This window comes from Ambystoma mexicanum, chromosome 4q (genome assembly GCF_040938575.1).
Source record: "Ambystoma mexicanum isolate Mex_15411 chromosome 4q, UKY_AmexF1_1, whole genome shotgun sequence".
Lineage (NCBI taxonomy): Eukaryota > Metazoa > Chordata > Amphibia > Caudata > Ambystomatidae > Ambystoma > Ambystoma mexicanum.
In genome coordinates this window covers 233,348,108-233,370,256 of record NC_090928.1, presented here as the reverse complement: position 1 = coordinate 233,370,256, position 22,149 = coordinate 233,348,108, and the positions used below count along the sequence as shown (strand labels likewise).

The window sequence follows — 22,149 nt, the reverse complement described above, 5'->3', positions numbered from 1 at the left end:
TACAAGTGTCACCATGCATGCATATTTCTCTGCGAGTCTTCTAGGAAATGCTATTTCGTTATCAATATGACTGTTGTAACCTCTTTTGTGTGACAATTTCCTATACTAGCCAGTGCAAAGGGTGACAAAGTGTGCTATGCCCAAACTTGAACCACAACTTGGCTCTGAGGTTTTTCATTCATAGCGGTCTAACAGACCAAAGTAGATGGGCATACCTCTGTCTCCGTAGGTAGCAATGGCTTGGGCTGACTGCACTCGCTATAGAAGTAGGCCAGCAGAGGAAGCGTCCAAACAATTGCAGTGCGGCAAGTACTCTATTTAAAGGAATGTCCAAGCATGTCTGTTTGAAAAAGCACGCTCTAAAACACAGTATACACTAAACACTGACAGCCAACTCCTTCAAGGAAAACGCACAGTATGGATAGATTGAATATCACGGTAGGCAGATTGGATAACAGGGATTTGAAGTGCAAGCGGAATATCAAAAAAAGGCTTTTGGAAATAAGGAAGCAAACACAAGAAATGCCTTCAAGAAAGCTTTCCTGATTCTTGTGTCTTCTATGAAAGCAGGCACCAAGTACTTAAAACGCGAACCAGTAACCAACAAAATTGATCCTTGCCACTCCATCTATTTCCAAATCATAGTAGGGGGACTGCTGATTGACGAGTCACTGCACTTGAAGGGGTTGTCCCATTTTGCTCAATGACTAGGATGCCTTGATTCTGGTGGATTTACTGGGTAGTAGATGGTGAGCATGCTTTAAGATCCAAATATGGGTAAGCCATTCTTACAGCCCGAGAGGTCTCACCGTAACTAAGAGCTGGCCCTTTCCTGCCCCCTAGAGGACAGGGGCCCTGGTTACATTTATACATTTCTTGCCCAAATGAACCCATATGTAAGGCTCCAGGTGCCTGTTTTGAATATGCTGGAGTTGTGCAAACTGGGAATATGAGAACACCAGCGCACTCTTTTTAATTGGTGGACCATTTTAATCCTATTTTCTTCAGAGTTTGGACGTAAAGTCTACTCCACCTCTAAAACTCGCTCAGTTCAGAGGATCCTCAAGCCTTTAATATTTATGTGGGCCGAGATGATTTAATCCCTATGGGTTTGGCCTGTTACTTTACATGTGTTAACAATAGTTAGAGTCCATAAGAGGCATTCACTGTAATGTCATCCACTATGCAAACACATAGCAGCCGGCATTACCATTTGTTTTCAGTTAAGGGTGTTAAAACGCCCGGGGTAACCCGAGCCATATACATTCCTGTGCCTTTTGTATACCCCTGACTGAAAATCCAACTAGTACTGAGATGTCCGTGGACACACATCTGTTTACTGCACTACTGTCCATGCAATTTGCAATCCATTTAAAATGATAGTATAAACGAATAGTGCACTTGTGTGTAGTGGTGTACTGTGCACATGGAACAATCCAGAGATAAGAGAACTGGTTAATATACAGTGATTCTACAACTAGTGAAAATGTAGGGCTGTAAAACTAGGAATGTGCTGGAATAGTGCAAATCGGAATATATGGAGATTGCAAAATGGATGTATTTTAGAGTTGTACAAACGAAGATTAATCTGGGATGGTAAACTTTGAAATCTACTGAGATTGCCAAATGTATAACATATACTGGAATTGTGCCAACTAGAAATATACTTGCATTGTGAAACTTGGAGTTTATAATGTTTGGCAAACTGGTAGTGTAATGGGATTGGCAAACTGGGGAATATACTGTGATGCCAAGTTTCTGAGTAGTCTACTGATTGCAAGAAAAGCTTGTGTGTAAAGGCCAAGTGTACTGTTGAACTCTTTACAAGCTCATGGAGCATCATTAAGTATGATGTTGAGTGCCACAGTCCACCACACCATTGTATATATTGTATTGTGTTCAGTGAATTAGTCGCTCTGTAATTACTTCCAAAGCAGGTGATTTATTTTTTCTTGGGACATTGGCCTTGCAGAGGAATATACAATGAGTAAGCGCCATACCATGAAGCTATAATGTGTTCTGTATTTTGAAGCTAGGCTATTGTCATCTATCTTATTAACAGCACAGTAATGTGACGAAGTGCACTTTTGCCATAGAATACTAGACTTCCAGTATGTCATTGATTGTAGCATCATGCAGTTAAAAGCGTAAATGAAGTTCATGGATAAGTTCAATTATTTATTACATTTAACGTTTTCTTTTTTGTATCCCCCTTTTTTATTTTCCCAGATGAAGAGGCATATGGTAGAGTGCACTACCAAAGATGTCCAACCCCATCTCAAACCCGACCACACCTACAATATAACCTTAATCCGCATCCGCATCAGTCACTCGGCCTCAATAATTTGGGGTCACAGCCTTTCAACTGCAATGGGTCCCTAATGAACATCCGTAGAAATGCTCCTTCAAGACCCAAAGGATTCATGTAAGTAGTATTTATTTGAACAAATTCAGATCCTCACCAGTTGTTTCACAGAAGGCTCAATATACCAAATTGTTTTCACTATGCATGGCGTGTTTACCCTACGAAGAAAGTGGCCCTGTTTAGGTTGACAGTTTTGTCCCTGGCTGTTAAACATTTGGCACACAATATTAAAAAGTGAAAGCGCAACAACTCCCAAAGCGATGAGCACAGTGGCCTAACCTCTTAGTCATACTGTATTCTGCTGCCTGGAAAGTGTTGGGTGGGCCCCCTGCAGCTGAGTACACCGCTAATCTGGCATCAGCAGGGAGCAGATGAGTTTATAATGTCACGGTGAGCCTGTAATATAGATATGCTTACCAAGTGTAGGTGGTTTGGAGACCCCCTGAAGGCAGTCTGAAAAGAACTTGCTTGAGAGGGAGCAGAAAGAGAAAGGGGGTTGATGAGCCTAACAATAGACAATCGGGGAATCAGTTGTGACATCAGGCAGTCCAAGAATCATTCCCGGAGTAGTAAATCATGGATCATCCAGCTTCTCAGAAAGGAAACCACTCTGAATCAAAATAATAGTGAAATATGGGTCCACCATTGATGAGGCTTTGATTGAAAATGCTTGGAACTGTTCGTTTTGAGAAGCAAGGCTTTGATAAAAATGTTTTTGGACTTTTCAGCTTGAGAATCTAGCCTAAGCCACCAGGTGTTTCTTGGTGTGTCTTGATTCCAAATATATCAAGAGCACCATAAGCTAAATGAACTTCAAATATATATTTGGCATGCATCATGTAGCAATAGTGTATGCCTAAGTCCAGACTGCAGGTATCTAAGGGGATTTGATGTTTCATGCAGTTTGCCTTTTGACATGCTCTTGTTGACTTCGAGAGGTGTTGGTCATGCCTTGCTTTTCAAATGCCATGTATAAGTAATTCCAGCTGCTTTTCCTCAGCCTGGAGCACAGGATAAACAACCAGCAATGTGTAATATGTGAGGGGTCAGCAATGCGGGGCGGACAACTTTTGGATAATTGTTCAAAATATGCCATTTTATTAAATTATAAATGTTATTAAATTCCTCACTATCCCTTCTCTCACGAGGATTTCCCTGCCTATCAAAACTAAAGGGAAACGCTTGTGACACAGGATGTCTGGCCCTCCCACTAAACAGCAAATATACAACGAAAATGTATGGCAATTCAATTAACATCCAATAATGATATTCAGTTTTTTGATAACCTCTTAGTAATCTGGGTGAGGTCCACTTACACAGAAATCAAGGTAAATTCATCTCCATATGTTCAACAAAGAAACAAGGAAATCATGTATGTAATAGTCACAATTCAGTTCTTGATATCCTCAATGTCAAAGTGAAGTTCTGTTGACCAAAGATCCAACAACAGCAAAGCTTTTCTTCTTGATGAAATAAGGACTGTCCACTTCCGAAAAATAGCATCAATAGTATTCCCTGCTACAAGGCTTTGCCACAACTTCCAGTTGTCCAAGAAGAATTATGACTATGCAACTTCTGTAATTGTTAATGAAACGCAGTTCTGGGTTAACACTTAGTATGGCTCTCTTTACAAGATTACGAGACACAATAGGTATCTTTGTCAGGATGACTTCAGAGCACCGCTACTTCCACTTCAAAGGCTTCAACTTCTATAAGATTTTACCATGAGGACCTACTCACTTTGCCTCATAGTATTCCACATTCATTTGTGCTACTGAAGTCTCAAATCTACTGACAACCAAATACACCACCACAACTTCAGTACTTTGTGACACCACCACAGCTTCGGTACTTGGTAACTTCAAACAAGTTTTGTTTATAACCAGATTCAATTTAGGGTACTTCAACAACTTCAAGTAGACAAGGCACTCTTCCTCTGAGCAGAGGGCCAGCCTCTCTGCCTTTCTTCTCTCTCCTCAACCACCAAAAACCTAGAATAGTCTTTGGGACATTCTTCTCTCTTTATCCTACGGTCTTTGGCAATGTAGGTTGTATCCACTTCAAAGAATGTTTATAACTAGCGAGTTTCCCTTCCCCAACCTTGCCTTTTATCCCTCTGCCAACAGTTAGCAAGAATAATTACCCAAAGGTTGTGTTGCCACTCTGAGCTTCAGGTAATGCTTGCACACTTGTATCTTGGGCAATGCTGAAGTTCTATTTGGCTCACAGTATTGTTTAGACTGTTCTCAGGCTTTGGGAAAGGGTGGTTTCAGTCTTAATCGGGAAAATACCTTGTTCAATCTTGGGTTGGCCAATCATTGGTCTCTCCAACTCCAGATAACCGTGCTTAAACACTTGACACTTTCTTTGTTAGCAATGGTAGACTGTGTGAATAAATATTCAGAGGTCTCTCTTCCTCCTAGAATCGTAGTTGGGCACACACAGTGATTTCTTTGTGCTTTACAAAGTTTTAACACTTACTTTTTCTAGCGTTTGCTACTTACACGAGTAAAAGAGAGAATACCGATCACACGTGAGTGCTACATTTCAAGTGTCCCATTGTCAAAGATTCAACGAAAAACTTCACTTCTGCTCTTACGTGAATGTTTATTAAGCTGGATATTGTTGCTGGCAGTGCCTGTGCAAGGAATCTTAACGGCAGGTTTAACTCACTGCCTTCTGTGTTCCCTTCTCCCCATGCTGCACCACTTCTACAACTTCGGGCTTCACTTGGGACCCACGCCCTTTCTTGCTGAAGGCGTCTCTGGTCCGGCCACTCAATTAAGGTAATCTATGTGATCATGGCGCCGCCTGTAATTCCGCCGACGAAAATGTCTACGACCATTACGGCGCAGCACAGTGATCAGATAGACCACTGTAGCCTGCATCCCCTCACTCCTCTCCCCCCTCCCGGCTACTTACCTTAACGGCGGCACACATGGAAGTGTGCCGCTGACCTCCCTCGATCCCTGCAGCGTCAGTTCCCACCCACTTGCGTCCTTTTTTGTGTGTTTTTCTTTGTTTTCTTTACACTTTTGTGTTCCCCCGCTCTCCATTTAATGGAAGCGGGGGACACCCCTGCAATCCCCGACCCCCATTGCCAAAACTAAGAGGACTGGGGGACACCCCCGCAAACCCCGCTTCCCTTAGTCATCGCAAGGGGGGGGTTGGCATTTTTGTAATGCTTAGATTTAGTACCAGGTGAATTTATTAGGTCGCAGTTTTTGTATGATTCCAATTAAGGAGCCCCTATCTCCCCTGGGACCCACGACTTCACGACAGCTACTCACTACGGTCTCCGACACGCTTTCTGCTGTGCAATCTCCGCAATTAGGTTTGCATGGGGAAAGATAGCCTTCCTGCCAGTCTTCCGCTGTGCAGCTCTGCACATCCCATTTTGGGGGAACAAGACCCTCACAGGACAAACAGGTGAAATCTGCTGCATCAGAGTTCCGGCATCACTTTGGTTCTCCCACTTCTGCCTGGATTGCCAACACTGTGCCGCCTTCTTTCTGCTACTACTGTATACATTCCAGCCACAGTTCCAGCTCCTCCCTCTTGCCTGCACCTGAGGGGGCCTTTTAAGCCCCTCCGCTTCCCTCAGGTGTGGATTAGGCTACTTATGGGATTATGGGACTTGTAGTCTCAACAACAAAATCAGACTTTCTGACTTCTTTTGTTGTGCAAACAGCCATTTTAAAGTTTCGTGTTATGGAGAAAGTTAAGCAGGGGTTTTGCCAGTCTTCCTGGCCTGCCCACGCTCCCCCTCCCCTCCATGTGATCCTCCCGCAGAACACCACACCCAGGGTTGGGATCAGGCAGCGTCTGCCCTTCGCTGGCAACATGAGAAGGGCCCCAGGCCAGGTTTCTAGAAGGAATAATTACTTATTCATCACAAATACCAACGCATTTCTGATTCCCTTCTTTTAGATCGGAGAGATTATTGTCCTACTTTTTAACACATTTGTCATTATTTTAACAGACAGGCTCGCAAAGGTACAACCATTTTTCACAACTAAATATGTTAATTTAACATTGCCTAACGAAAATGCTTGATGCAGACTAGGGGATTAGAGAAAAGATTGCCAGGCCACAGGGAGAATACTATGGTGATTGGGAGACTTTCACTGTTATCTACAAGAAATGAAAGATATTAATTGCATAAATTAGTATACCAATCTAAAAAAGTGGCACCATATGCAGTGGTTATTTTTAATTTTACTCTCCTCTGTGTAAATGAGGTTAGCGTCTTAGATGGCCTCAAGAACATACCAACTCTTGAAGAAAGTACAAGAGTATTTATTGTTTATTTTGTCAAGGGGCTCACTAGTGGCTGCCCCTCTCTCTCGTCTAGTGCAGGCTGTTCCCTCCCTAGCCCAGACATCTCTCAACCCCAGGCTGTCACTAGAGGTTGCTAACCCCTACTTTTCTAAAATGTTGCCTAGCTCAAGGTGATTGTCAGATCCTCACTCCTCTTGACAGGCGCAGAGGCAGCACAAACTCCTCCCTCCCCATTGGGTCTTGGCACCTGGGAAATAGAAACCACAGGCCACCGCAACCCTCTGGGGAAAGAGGGTTAGGGTTCGTTGAGTGGATGGGTAGAGGGAGTTCAGGATCACCGGAAAGAGGGTTAGGGAAACACAATGGAAGGGCAGGGGGTCTTTAGGAAAACATGCTCCTCGGCTCCAGTGCTCCACTTGCTGCTGGTTGTTTGCAGCTGCTCACTCACACTCACAACTATCATTCTCTCAGTTTGGGGACCTTTGTATTGGAGCCTCTAACCAACTCACCACTAGATAGTATTCTCTAGTGCTATCTTGGTTCTCTCCCTGCCTTATGCCCTCATTTCTTCATGAAGGCAAACCCACCAACATCACATCATATCGTGGTAAATCCCCACCAGTATGCAGATTACAAACTCCCCACTTCACCCAATACAATAGTAACAAACAATAACATGCACTCGAGGTGCTAAAACACTTAGCTCTGTGTTCTGTGGAATCCTAGGTCCTTTAGCCTCTTCGTGTTGATGGGCGTGATAAGTCTCAGCAGTCCGCTTAAACATATAACTGCAAATAGCAAAACAAAGTCAGTGCACGTGCGTGCGAATTGCCGTTCCAAAGGAACGCTCCCTAAGGGTTAAAATCGCTAAAGATGCGGTTGTTTCACCGCCAAGCTAACTCCCACTCCGGGTTAGTATTCATGCTCTGCATGCAAACTTTAACTCGTCTTTTTGTGCTTCCGAGATTGTCAACAGATTATTTCCTCTGCACGTAGTGCGATTCCCTCCCACGGGCTAAATCAGCTGTCTAGTATTAAAGACGTGTACTTAGCTTTTCATGTACGCGGTGCCGGGGGTTGAGCTGGCGGGCGGTGCCCCGCGTAGGCGTGCCTGCAGGAGCTCGAGTCAAACACGTCCTCCTCAGCCGAAGGTCAGTATTGCGAGCGTTGCTTTCAGGGCGCAGCTCGCGCATGCGCAGTAGCGCGCGTGTGTTCCTTTTCTTCCCAGCAGGCCCGTGATGCGCGTGGCCTGCTGGGTAATGTAGTCTCTTGGCGGTTCTCCTTCCTTGGGCCTTTACCCTGCGAAATGGAAGGAGAAAATGCCTGTACAAGGTGGTTGGACTCCCCAGGGCCCTCCCAACACCCCCAACAAGCCCCAAAGTACTGCCAATTGTCCCAGCCCTGACAGTGATGGCCTAAATGCAAACACCATATCTATCTAAACTCCCTCAAGGAACAATCTAGGGAGTCCATGTCTTCCCAAGGGGATGTAACTTAAGGGTTTGGTGTCTTTTAGACGCTCAGGCCCCACTTGATTTTATTCTTTCACGCTCTTCTGTCTTTCTCTCACAGAGATGGCTCAAAGAATGGTGTAACGCTGTGAGACAGTTTAATTGTTTTTATTACCATTTCAATGGTCCGTATAGCCGTCTCTCTTTCTCTCTCTCTCTCTCTCTCTCTCTCTCTCTCTCTCTCTCTCTCTCTCTCTCTCTCTCTCTCTCTCATCTCAAAAAGCACCTGCTCCATAACACAGGCATCCATAGTTCCAGGTTAGTAGATGTTGCTTATTTGCCCCTACTATCTAAGATCGTACTTGTACTGAAAGTGTGGACCTAAGGGCAGTATGCCTTCTCGATCTAAACTCCCTAAGGGACTTCCTAAATTGTCCCTACTCTCTCCAGTGGTTAGTATTCTAAAGGAGATGAGATTTTGCCTTACAGATACACTGTCTAACTTGGTCTCTTTTTTGTTACGCCTAGGTATTTCTTTCACTCTCACTTCCTGATGCTCTTCTCTCACTATTCTCCAATTCCACCAACCACAACTCTCTAGACTTCCTTCATCCTCCTCTTCTGTCAGTCTGATGTCTCTTTCCTCCAAGGCCTCTTCTCCACTCTTTAATATTACTCCTGCTATTGCTCTACTACTTTCTCCTCGCCATTACTACTCCCTCATCCACACCACTAGGTACCCTCCTTGCACGCACACAAACACTTCACATACACTCCCTACACTTTCTCTCTTAACCACATTCGTTGCCCTCTCACGCACGCTCACAATGCAGTAATCTTGCACTCGCCAACCAATACCTCACAAGCTCCAGATATTGCCTCCATGCTCCTCTTTTCCTACCTTCCTGTTGGAATGCCACCTCCTCTACCTTTGAACTCACCCAAACAACCCACACTGTCCTGCTTCCTGTTACCTTCTTTATGCTCCCCGCTACTTCTGCCAATGGACCCCTTGCCCTGACAAATCTGGTCCTGTCTTCCGTAAGGAATGCATGGTATCAAACAGTAAGACAGACACAAGTGATTACAGTCCAAGGGTGTTTATTGAACTTCAATTGGGTTTGAAAAACGCCCATCTAGTCCTAAATCTAAAGATGGGAGCAAACTATGACCATCAAATAATAACGCAGTTCTAGTTGAGTCTGTCAAAATAAAAGGGCTTATACTAATAAACCTATTGCCAATCCTTAATTTTAAATACAAATACTGTGGGAAACAATGTTCTGCAAAAGAACAGTGTTCAGGAAATGAGATTTCAGGATATTCAAGCTGTTGGCTTCCCTTCCCCACATTTTCAGCACGGGACAAGGCGGCACACTCCAGTGTAGCACACTCTCTGGCTTCTCTAGCACGAAGATGGAGTTCAAAACCTCAACATCAGGGCCTTCTGTGCCGAAGTCTCCTTGCCATTCAAAGTCTCTTATTTCAGAGGGCCTGATGCAACACGACAAACATTAAAGTTACTTTCTTCTTATGATTTTCACGTACTCAATTTCTCGGGTGATTCACAGTTCACGCGGGTCCCCCTCTGCCGGGCGCAGACCCACTTTAACCCAAAACCTTTAATTGGTCTCCCTCTGATGGGCTCGGACCAAACGTATCCACTTTTGCCACTTCGTAGCTGGATACCTTACATAGACCTTCGATTGAGCAACCACGCGGTGCCGGAGCACTCTGTCAAAGGTATTGTACTTTGCTTTTAAAGTTCAATCACTCATCAGCAGTTCAACTTTACTTGCGTCTCTTATCATACAAGTTTTAACAAAATTCATTCCAGTGCTCACCATACAATGTTGCTTCTTGCAACCTTGGCTTCAACACAGACTGGTCTCGTATCGGTCTCCCCAACTCACCGGCTGTGTTGATTTCACTGACCTGCTTTGTTCTTGAAGCCAAGGACAGTACCACAGAGGCTGGTGATTCTCCCTGCCTTGATTATTGATGCGGTAGGGCCCTGGGTATCTCCGTCACACAGTGCAGGATTCATCAGCCTGGTTTATTTGTCTTTACGCTTTCTATTCTCGAGGTTAAAGGTAAGTAACGGTTCCTTGTCGGAAAGGTCAAGGGAACTTCCCTCCTTGCAATCCCTTCTGTTTTGCCGTCTTTCTTCTCTTGGTCAGCTACAACTTTGAAACTGCTGTTTCCCTGTGTGCTTTGCTTCACTCAGTGTGCTCTCGTGCTTTGCCTTTTATCCGTGTGGGGAAGCTTAATAGAAGTCAGGTGTGTGTAATGGTCCGCAATTGCCTGACCTCGTCTGACCATTGTATTGGGAGACGTCAGGTATACTGCTCGGGTATGTTTTCTCTCATAGCGGGCTGTCCATGTGAAAGTGTTTGTAAAAGCGAGGGGGGTGGCAGAGTTCTAAAGGTGTTACAGGGAAGGGATACCACATCTCACCATCTGCTCTACCAGTCCCCGAAGACCCCTCACCCAGGTGATCCTCCTGCACTGGTCCACCCCCAGGAACTAGTGTCCTGCCCACCTAGATGACAGATCCCTGGGGACTAGTGGGTGAGACACCTTCTGGTTTCTCACACTTTCCCACCCGAGAGGTGTTTCAGTCAGCAGAGACTTTAAATAGCAGGCTAAGTCCTGCCCCTTTTCTCTACACAGCCGACCGCAGAATTGTGAAGGCGGCCGAGACAGTACTACAGATTCCAAGTTTTTGTAAGGAGAGCTTGGTCTAGGTCACTTTTAGGTAAGAACAGTGTGTGCTGTGGTCTGCACATCTTTGTTTTGCCCGTGGCACAAAGGTGATTGTGGCTGCTGCTGGGGAGTCTGGCAGATTCTGTCTCACCAGTGCGTAGCTGGAGTTCCTTCCCCCGCCTTCTGCCTCACTTCCCATTTGCTGTTGGCCGCGGGTGTCGTACTACGGTCCACATGAGCAGCCATAGGGTTACTCTCACTTTGCAAAGTTCTGGTCCCTAATTCTTAATGCAGTCCGTGTCGGGCCCTGTTCTCTTTCTGCTGGCTCTTGCTACTGCACAGGTTTGGTGTCTTGATTCTAGAAACAACATAAAGATTCTGGTGAGCATCTTGCTTAAGACGCATGGCATGAGACAAAGGTGTACTGCTCATAAACAAGCTGGCATGAGGGGGGGGTCAAGAATTGGGGCCGTCTTAACTGCCTCCATCCTCCTCCTCCTCCTCAGATGAAGGACTGGAGCTGGATTTCTCTTGTAGTCCTCCCACCCCTGGCTGAGAGAGGTTCCAATCTGCTTTTGACAAGCTCCGGAGTGGTATCGCACTCCTCCTACTCTTGTTCCTCCTACTCCACCCACCATCTCTCCTTTCTCTCCCTGACACTGTCTCCGCTGCCCCTCCGATGTTCCTCTCTCCACTACCATTCTTCACACTCTAATCTTGCTCCCTTCTACTCCCTCGCTCACTCACGTCCACACTACTACTACTATTTCCCCTCTCTTCACCTTCTCACTCACTCCAAGTCTACTCAAACATCTAACATGCACACTCGAACCCAAATGCCACTTTCGAATGGATTGTGTCCTTCCACATATTCCTCATCTTTGATATTCGATATTCAGCTCCAGCTGCTTCAGAATTTGTTTTTCGGCAGAGGGCGCTGTACGTCAGTGGTGTCGACCCGAGGGCCTCTGTCTCGAGGATGATGTCATCAAAGGCATATATAGCACTCAAAGCGCCCGTTGGCTTCAATTCTGTTTTTCCGCGACCCCTTTAGCTTTGAGAAATACGGCGCGCGTCTTCACTTTTGTGTCAACTTCGTTATTTCGAAAGAGAATCGAGAAAATGTCTTCTTCGTCGACACAGACCACCCCGAAGACCAGGTTCAAAAAGTGTCATGATTGTGGGTCGAAAATGTCTTTGACCGATCCCCATTGTATTTGTTTGTGGTGTCTTGGGGCATACCATAACACCTCGGACTTATCCAAGTGCCAGTCGTTGACTGGAAAGGCCTTGAAGGAACGAAAGGCGAAATTGAAGGTAGGTCAAATGCCTTAAACTCCTACCTTGGGCAAGAAACCTTCGACCAACGAGTCAAGAGGCGACTCTCTTCGGAGGAATAAAGCCAAGTGGTTGAGATCAAGGAGTGGCTCGCACCACTCTTCTTCGTCCTCGAAGAAGTCTAAAAGAAGGCACCGTAGGTCGCCTTCGTCGACTTTGTTGTCAGACGCTTGCCCTGAGAGGGTTTCTTGCCCAACCAAAAAATCCACTCTGGCCGTGTGGGAGGCCTTCAGAGCAGAGATCCTCAAAATATTAGAAAAACAGAAGCCTCCAAGCCAGGCTTCTACCATGCCTTTGAAAGAAGTCGGGAAGGAAAGGGGTCGACCTAAATCCTGCGTGCCCTCGAACCCGGGACGAAGGCACGATCCACATTGAGTGCCGTTGAGGCCTCGATCTGATGACGTGAAATTGAAGGATCAGTCGAGCCAAAAGCATAAGTCGAGATCATTGACGCCGGTGGCGCCTTCGACGCCAGCCATACCCTTGTTGTCCACTTCGACGCTGAAGGCATCGACACCAGCTGCACCATCATTGCCAGCTGTGCCATCGATGCTGAGCGCCCTGGTAAAACCTATGGCGCCAATGAAGAAAGTTTCGGCGGCTCCTACAGCGTTGAACCCATTATTTACAAAACCTCTCATACCTGAGAACATATGTGCCACTACCAAGAAAATACTATTTTAAGTCTCTTACTTCCATATATGAGGAGAATGAACCCTCAGATGAAGATGCTTCATTTGGCCTCCAATTTGCTACACCAAATATACCAGAGAGTTTTATTGCAGAGGAGGCAAGGTTGAGAGACGTCTATGACAACCTACAGAGTGCATGTGGGGTGGATACCTCACCTGAGCTTGGAGTTTGGGAGACCAGAGGCTGGGGAGCATGCAGATGCGTCCTACAGACAACTCATGTCCAAGGTAGTGGACTACATAGGGTAGAGTAATCCTCCATAGCCCTTCGAACAGGATGATCTAACGGACATCTTAGATAAGGGTCCTCAGTCAAATCCCATATTACCGTTTCACATTGCTTTGCAGAAAAGGGTGGCAGCGAATTGGGAAATACCGGAAACCGATATGGCTGTAAATAAAAACTTGTCCAAGAAGTAGTGATCCAGACTACTTGTTGAAACACACCACTCTAGAGAGTCTGGTGGTGCAGGCAGCTACTGCAACATTTAAGCAAGCGGCTTACCCTCCAATTCCTCCAGATAGGCACAACCAAAGAGTTGATGGATGGGCAAGGAAGGTATTTTCCACAGGGAGTATGGCACTCTAATCTTTCAACTCCACATATTCCCTTGCGAAATTTACGTTCACTCTATTTCCGTGGCGGCAGAGCACATTCCTGAAGGGGATGAAAGAAACTGGGTCTTCGCCGTAGTTGGAGGCGGCAAAGAATCCATGTGCAAGTCTATTCAGTCAGGTCTGGATTCTACTGATCGCATCAGCAGAGCCATGGGTACTAGCACGGTTATGCGCAGGTTTGCGTGGTTTCGGCTTTGCACTGGATGTGCAATCTAGGCTTCTCAACATGCCTTTTGACGGACTGCGCATGTGCGAGGTGCTCATGCGGACATGAGCCACATCGCTCCCTGCAGCCGCCCACATCCTGCTCAGATATCCTGAGTCCCAGGAAAAATCCAGTGCTGAAAATTCAGTGGCTGGTGGGGGAAATACTGCTGCAGTGATCAAGTCCTCCCCTGAGAGAAACCGGAGCTCGGAAGACTGCAAACGATCAAACGACTCCGCCGATGGATGGTCGGTCGCCATCTTGTACGCGCCGCCGCTCCGGGCCATTGGGAGGCAGCCCGCTGCAAGACGCCACTAGACTGTGATCTCGGCCGTCCACTGCAGGACCTGAAGCAAGACAGGTGAAGATGTACCGCTCTGCTGATGCCTGCTGAGAGGAGACCACTCCACCCCCCCGGACTTGCTGGGGACAGCAGTTGGAAACTGCGCCCTCCTAGACTCCGAGCTGTATTCTGGGCTCTGGCCCCTTCCAGGAGCAGAGGTTACATGCAGAACCCTACTGGATACGACCCAGGAGCGGACACAGGTCGAATCGCGCTCGCCCCCTTCCCCTGCCTGCTGAGGGGCTGCTCGAAGCCTGCCCTGCGAGAAGAGGGCAAGACTATCCCTCCTCACCCCACCAGACGTATCAGAGCGGGAGAGAACAAGCAGAACACCCAGAGCAGAGATGTCCTTACTCCAGCTTACAACCCTGAAACACGCCACATAAAGAGAGGGTGTACGTGGACCCCACACTGCCGGAGACCATAGGAGCCTGAATGTACAGGTACAGGCCCTGCCAAGACGTAGCGGTACAAAGAGTGCAGGGAAGACAGCGCTGGGTGGGCGTAGACAAGCCGGCTCACTCTAACACATGCATAGGTCATAATTGCGCAAGAGACTCAGGGCTCACGACTCAGGAGCGTAAGGGGGCAAGCGGGGGTCAGTGTACGACATGGCACAATGGGAGGAAAGTACTGGACCGTAGCAAAGTAGAAAGATCAACTGCAGGGGACTGGAGTGGGATAACACGGAATTTACACCTGGGCAACGACCTGAGTCAGGAGCAACCATAGGAACTCGGGCCACACTCAGAAGGGGTACCTCTCCGGAATGCAGGCCATCTTGACCTGGGGAAAACCAGTCCCCCACACCATAATAAACCAGGTCCCCACCTAAGGCCACGACCCCATTTCCTCGCAGGTGTGGGGTTTGAGACACTCTGCAACAGGACCCTATGTCAAGAAACCAGCGTCTGCTCCCCGTCTCATCCAACGTTACGTCAAGACTACACGTTCTACAATTCCAAAACACACGGAACCGAAGCGTTTCCAGAGTATCCGACAACGCTGGGGGTTGCCGTGGAAACGTTGGTTGCCTGAGCACGTTCGTGCACGGTTACGTCATGGCAACGTTCCCCGCTGGGTCACGTGAATAGTTTAAATCTCCGCCCGGCTTTCGGAATGCTGCTTCTGAATTTACTATTTTGGAGCCCTATCTGTGTTCTTGTCTGGCCTGTTGTTCTTGGATCTTGGACCCTGTTTTTGCCTCACGGATTGTTATTTGAACTTCCCCTAAACCTTGTATTGGATCTACCTGTTTACTCGACCTCGGAACGAACGACCCTTCTTTTGTCTGACATTTTCTTGATTAGGCGTCTCGGATATTTGCTCTTCACGGAACTCAGACTCTCGGAACTTTGTATTTGGACCTACCAAGTTCATCGGAACTGATCACAAGAGACTCGGATTACTCACGGACATTGTTTACTAGGCGTCCGCGTGCCGGCGGGTATAGGCTTAGGTTGGATTGTCCTTTTCATCTGGAACAGTTATCATCGGACGAACTTCCTTCATCTTCTGTCCGAAGACTAGGATATCACCTTTCAAGCACCGAAACGTATGTCCTAGATATCCTGGCCCTCTGTCCTGCCTGATTTCCTATCCTTGCCCAGAGGTATCACTCCGTGAGTACGTTGTTTGATCTACTACCGTTTTCCTCGTTTATGACTAATTTCATGAACCCAATTCCTGATATTGTGTTCTTTGTCTAGGTAGCTGTCTTCCGACTCACATAATCTTCTGGGCAATTCCCCTTCCAAAATAGTTCCTTTGTACTATTGGGAGTTGCATTGTCTGGAAGGTTTCTACGGCACACTACGCGATCAACTGAACCCTGATATTACCGAGTTTGGCGTGGGTGGTTCTCACATATTCAGAAGCCATAGCTCCATTATCATGGACGCTGCCGATGATCCATTGGCAGCTTTGGTTCAGTTGGTTGCTGGTTTACGCGCAGATATGACTGCGGCTCATGATGCCACCCAGCGTCGGATCGACGTCCTTCAGGCCGGTTTACAGGCGGGTGGTGGTGTTAGCGCCCCTCCTTCTGGTTCTGCCCTTGGAGCTGGCGTTCCTCGTCAAGATACTGCACCTGTATACATGACGGCCCAGTTTCCCTTGGCCCCTCCGGAACGTTTCATGGGGGATCCTAAGACGTTCCGCACTTTCATCAACCAATGTAGGCTACATTTTTTGTGCCGTCCTACTTCTTTCCCCGATGCCACTACCAAGGCGGCGTTTGTGTTATCCTACCTTGGGGGTACGGCAGCGGTCTGGGCAAATCCATTACTGGAACAAGGGAGTCATCTATTGTACGACTGTGATGCTCTCATCTCTGCTATGACACGTGTATTTGACACACGATATAAATCCCAAGCCTCGGATTTGGAACTACTCTCTTTACAAGAGAAGGACTTGTCTTTGTTGTCCTACCTAGCCAAGTTTAACCAACTGGTGGCGGAGACGGATTGGCCCGAGGCAAAGAAAGGGGCTCTGTTTTACAAAGGGCTTTCAGACTCTCTCAAGGATGTCTTGTCCACTGTCCCAGTCATTCCTACTGGTTTTTCGGAGTTAGTTGATCTAGTACTTCAAATTGATGCCAGGAGAGCAGAACGCAAAGGGGAAAGGAGTCTGGTTCCTTGTCCTACGCCAGTAGCTACTGATCCGAGCCATGCTGCGCCTGAACCTATGCAGATAGGTACCCTTAGGGCTCCGCTCTCGTCTGAGGAAAGGGAGAACCGTAGGAAGAACAATTTGTGTTATTACTGTGGCTCCTCGGAACATTTCCTGAGACAGTGCCCCAGGAAACCACGAAAACAGGGAAACTCCAAAGCTCGGCAATAGAGAGAGCCCCTTTGTCGAGTCCCTTGAATACGGGCTCTGATCTCAAGGTTTTGTTTAAGTTAACGGTTGATGTTTGCGCTCCTTCCTTAGCTTCTTGTACAGCGGATGCTGTATTGGATTCAGGGGCCACTGGGAATTATGTCGACAGCCAGTTTGTTAAGAATCATGGTATTCCTCTGATTCCCAAGCCTTCTCCTGAACTGGTCAACGCCGTTGACGGCACGACCTTGTTATCTGGTCTGGTGACTGAACAAACGGTGGATCTTTTCATGACTATGTACTCTGGGCATACCGAGACTATAACCTTTGACGTCATTACAGCACCTCAGTTCAAGTTAATCCTTGGGTTGCCCTGGCTAAGGAAACGCAATCCGTTATTGGATTGGGCTAAAGGGACGGTTTCTTTTCAGTCTGAATACTGTGCTACTTCTTGTGGGACATTAGGATCCTCATCTGTGGGACCCAGTACACATCTCTTGGAGTCCGCTCTGGTCATCGGAGCAGTCAGGAACTCGGTGTTACCTGGGGAGTACCGAGACTACAAGGACGTATTTGACAAGAGAGGTGCTGAGATTCTACCACCACATCGACAGTATGACTGTCCCATTGATTTGGTTCCTAATGCTGTCATACCATCTGGTCGTGTCTACTCCTTAACCCACAAGGAGGATTTGGTGCTCAAGGAGTATCTGGACAAGTCTTTGGCTTCTGGCTTTATCAGGCCATCGCGTTCTCCGGCGGCATCGCCTCTTTTTTTTGTTCCAAAGAAAGAGGGCGATTTGCGCCCTTGCATAGATTACCGTGCATTGAACGCTGTCACCATCCGTAATCAATACCCAATTCCACTCATTTCGGTTCTTCTAGACCAATTGGGTTCTTCTTCCATCTTCACCAAGTTGGATCTGCGGGGTGCTTATAATTTGGTCAGGATACGGAGAGGTGACGAGTGGAAGACGGCGTTTAAAACCAAGTACGGCCTGTATGAGTATCTGGTTATGCCTTTTGGTTTGAGCAATGCCCCGGCTACATTTCAGTACTTTATCAATGATGTTTTCAGTGACTTACTCGACCATTATGTCATTGTATATCTAGATGATATCCTGATCTACTCACCGAACTATGATACCCATGTTCAACACGTTTCTACGGTGCTACAAAGGCTCCGAGACAATCATCTCTATGCTAAGCTAGAGAAGTGTATCTTCCATGTCCAACATGTGGAATTTCTGGGATACGATATCACAAACCAAGGAGTCGGTATGAGTGATTCCAAAGTAAGGGCCGTGTTGGACTGGCCTGCTCCTACATCTATCAAATCCTTACAGTCTTTTTTAGGGTTTGCGAACTTTTATAGACGTTTCATTCGCTCATTCTCTGGGATTGTTGCTCCTTTGACTGCCCTTACCAGTCCTAAGAATGGGTTCAAGTGGACGGCGGAAGCACAAAGAGCTTTTGACGATCTCAAGATCGCGTTCACCTCTGCGCCAGTCCTCCAGCATCCCGATTCTGGGCAACCTTTCTATGTGGAGGCTGATGCCTCGGATCAAGCGGTTGGGGCAGTGTTGTCTCAGTATTGCAAGGACACAGATTTCCTTCATCCTGTGGCATTTCATTCCAGGAAGCTTACCAAATATGAAACAAGATACACTGTCACTGAGCGTGAATTATTGTCTGTACGTGATGCATTCAAGGTGTGGCGACATCATCTTCTGGGTACTGCTGTTCCAGTAAAGGTTTACACGGATCATCGCAATCTTCTTGCCATGCAGTCAGTGAAATGCACCACAGCCAGGCATGCCAGGTGGCATGAGTTCTTTTCACAATTCAATTTCCAGATCACATATCGTCCTGGGGCCCTACATTCCAAGGCAGACGCACTTTCTAGGAGGTATGGGGATGACTTCTCTCCCAAGGATTTTGGTGGTCTGTTGTTACCAAATCAGGTGATATGCTCCTGTACCTTGAAGACTCCATTGAAGGAATCCATTAGGGAATGGGTATCTGGTAATCCTCCGTAGATTGGGGATTTGAATATGACCATTATTAACTCTTTGCCTTATGTTAATGGTCGTCTGTATCTCCCAGATGTCGACTCCAGACGAACAGCTCTAAGTTGGGGTCATGATTCTTTGGTTTCAGCCCATTCTGGGGTGCGCAAGACTCTGGAACAACTCAAGAGATGGTGTTGGTGGCCTTCAATGCAGAAAGACGTCTCAGATTACATCTCTACCTGCGCTATCTGTGCCCAGTGTAAGTCTTCAACCACGAAACCCGTGGGGTTGTTGTGTCCTCTTCCGGTTCCTAGCAAACCATGGACTATGATATCAATGGATTTCATCACGGAACTCCCTTCCATTCGGGGTTTTGACACCATATGGGTGGTAATCGATTATTTTACCAAACTGGCCGTGTTTGTTCCATGTCAGGGTTTGCCTACGGCACCGGTTCTGGCGGATCTGTTTCTTCGCCATGTTTTCCGCCGTTTCGGCCTTCCTGATGTCATAATATCCGACAGAGGCTCACAGTTCACGTCGCGTTTCTGGAAGCATCTTACTATGTCACTGGGTGTTGATGCGAGGTATTCCACTGCCTATCATCCAGAAACGGACGGTCAAACGGAACGCTTGAATGCCACGCTTGAGCAGTATTTACGCTGTCTAACTATGCAACATCAGGAATCCTGGTTGTCGGCATTGACGACTGCTGAATTTGCGTACAACAATTCTGTTCATACTTCCACAGGTACTTCTCCTTTCTTTGCCTTGTATGGTTGTCATCCTCGTTCTCTGCCATTGGATCTTCCAGTCTTGTCAGACAATCCTGCGGTCCAAGACAGTCTTAGGGATATTACTTCTCTACACCAACATGTACATTCCCGTTTGAAGGAAGCTCAGGATCGTTCTAAGGAGTACGCCGACCGGCATAGGTCTCCTGCACCCGATTACCACCCGGGTATGTTGGTCTGGCTTTCCACTAAACATCTCCGTATTCCTATGAGGAGTTGTTTGAAACCCAAATATGTTGGTCCTTATCCTGTCAAGGATGTAATCAATCAGTCTGCAGTGAGACTTGAACTACCGAATACTTGGAAGATCCATCCGGTTTTTCATGTATCTCTACTGAAGCCCTGTTCGGAGGGGACCAGGCTGCCAATTCGTCCGCCTCCGGTCAAAATACAGGGGGAGGAGGAGTATGAGGTGAAGGCTATTCTAGACACTAAGGTTTCCCGAGGGGTTCGTTATTTCCTTATTGATTGGAAGGGTTATGGACCCGAGGACCGCACTTGGGAGCCTGAATCCAATGTACATGCTCCGGTCCTCTTGGCTCGGTTCTTGGCCTCTCGGGGAGTGAGGGCATCTTTGGGGGAGGATACTGTCAAGAAACCAGCGTCTGCTCCCCGTCTCATCCAACGTTACGTCAAGACTACACGTTCTACAATTCCAAAACACACGGAACCGAAGCGTTTCCAGAGTATCCGACAACGCTGGGGGTTGCCGTGGAAACGTTGGTTGCCTGAGCACGTTCGTGCACGGTTACGTCATGGCAACGTTCCCCGCTGGGTCACGTGAATAGTTTAAATCTCCGCCCGGCTTTCGGAATGCTGCTTCTGAATTTACTATTTTGGAGCCCTATCTGTGTTCTTGTCTGGCCTGTTGTTCTTGGATCTTGGACCCTGTTTTTGCCTCACGGATTGTTATTTGAACTTCCCCTAAACCTTGTATTGGATCTACCTGTTTACTCGACCTCGGAACGAACGACCCTTCTTTTGTCTGACATTTTCTTGATTAGGCGTCTCGGATATTTGCTCTTCACGGAACTCAGACTCTCGGAACTTTGTATTTGGACCTACCAAGTTCATCGGAACTGATCACAAGAGACTCGGATTACTCACGGACATTGTTTACTAGGCGTCCGCGTGCCGGCGGGTATAGGCTTAGGTTGGATTGTCCCTTTCATCTGGAACAGTTATCATCGGACGAACTTCCTTCATCTTCTGTCCGAAGACTAGGATATCACCTTTCAAGCACCGAAACGTATGTCCTGGATATCCTGGCCCTCTGTCCTGCCTGATTTCCTATCCTTGCCCAGAGGTATCACTCCGTGAGTACGTTGTTTGATCTACTACCGTTTTCCTTGTTTATGACTAATTTCATGAACCCAATTCCTGATATTGTGTTCTTTGTCTAGGTAGCTGTCTTCCGACTCACATAATCTTCTGGGCAATTCCCCTTCCAAAATAGTTCCTTTGTACTATTGGGAGTTGCATTGTCTGGAAGGTTTCTACGGCTACACTACGCGATCAACTGAACCCTGATATTACCGAGTTTGGCGTGGGTGGTTCTCACACCCTATCACAACCAGAGGAAGGGGCACAGACTACCCCCCCTGACCACTCCCAACCGCTACTGGACATTCAAACAGCTCAACGAGTGGACCCGGAACAGGCAGCACCTGCATAGCACCTCCACTGATAGTTGGAGGCCTACTCTGCAATGGACTGGCAGATTGGAGGGAGCACACTTCCCCACTGGATCATCGTTGGAAGTTCTAATGGTTAAGGACAAATCCAAAAAGGAAGCCCTCCAAAGCAAAATGGACTTTTATACAGTGGGAGCCTCGCAAAGGCCCACAGCCCAGACTCAGGAGAGCGGGGAAATCGCGGCAGAGCATCAAGACCCGACCATATCCCTCACAGATGTCATGAAGGCCAATGGGGAATCGAGGTTGTCCTTGGAAGGGAAGATAGGAAGCCTGTCCACTGAGGTATCCTGCCTCTGGCAAGATCTCTACAACCTAGCCTCGAGAGTGGGTGAGACGGAGCAAAGGATCTCGAACTCAGAAGACACTGTGAGACAAAGGGAGAAACAGCTGGCCGCAATCGCTCAGAAGGTGTCAGCTCGAAAGCAGAGCGGAGGACAGTGAAGGACTGGCGAGATGGAATAATATACATATCCTTGGGATACCGGAGAAGGAGGAGGGACCCAGCATCCAGCTCTTTCTTGAAGACTGGCTCACTGAACTGTTTATCCCAAGAAACTTTCAAAGTTCTTTTCCATTGAGCGTGTCCACAGGATTCCAGCAGGGTGCCCAGTCCCGGGCGCACCACCGTGAACAAACCTCGCTAAACTCATGAATTTTCGGGACAGGGACGCCATCCTCCAAATGGTACGTGCCACCAGCCTCATTACCTCCAATGGATACTGCATCAGCTTTTACCCAGACTATACCAGAGAGGTACAGAAGGCCCAACACTCTTTTGACTCTGTCAAAAAGAAGTTCGAGTCGCAGTCAATCAAATATGCCCTGTT

The 22,149-nt window shown here is 47.3% G+C and overlaps 1 protein-coding gene across 2 annotated transcripts in view; it reads left to right on the top strand.

Moving 5' to 3' along the window:
• TRAF3IP2 (TRAF3 interacting protein 2) overlaps positions 1-22,149 on the top strand; it is a 436,145-nt gene that overhangs the window by 136,125 nt on the left and 277,871 nt on the right. For both annotated transcript variants that reach the window (XM_069607776.1, XM_069607777.1), the window contains exon 3: positions 2,230-2,425. In XM_069607776.1, the coding sequence (XP_069463877.1) occupies positions 2,230-2,425 (196 nt within the window). The remainder of the gene's footprint in view (positions 1-2,229; positions 2,426-22,149) is intronic.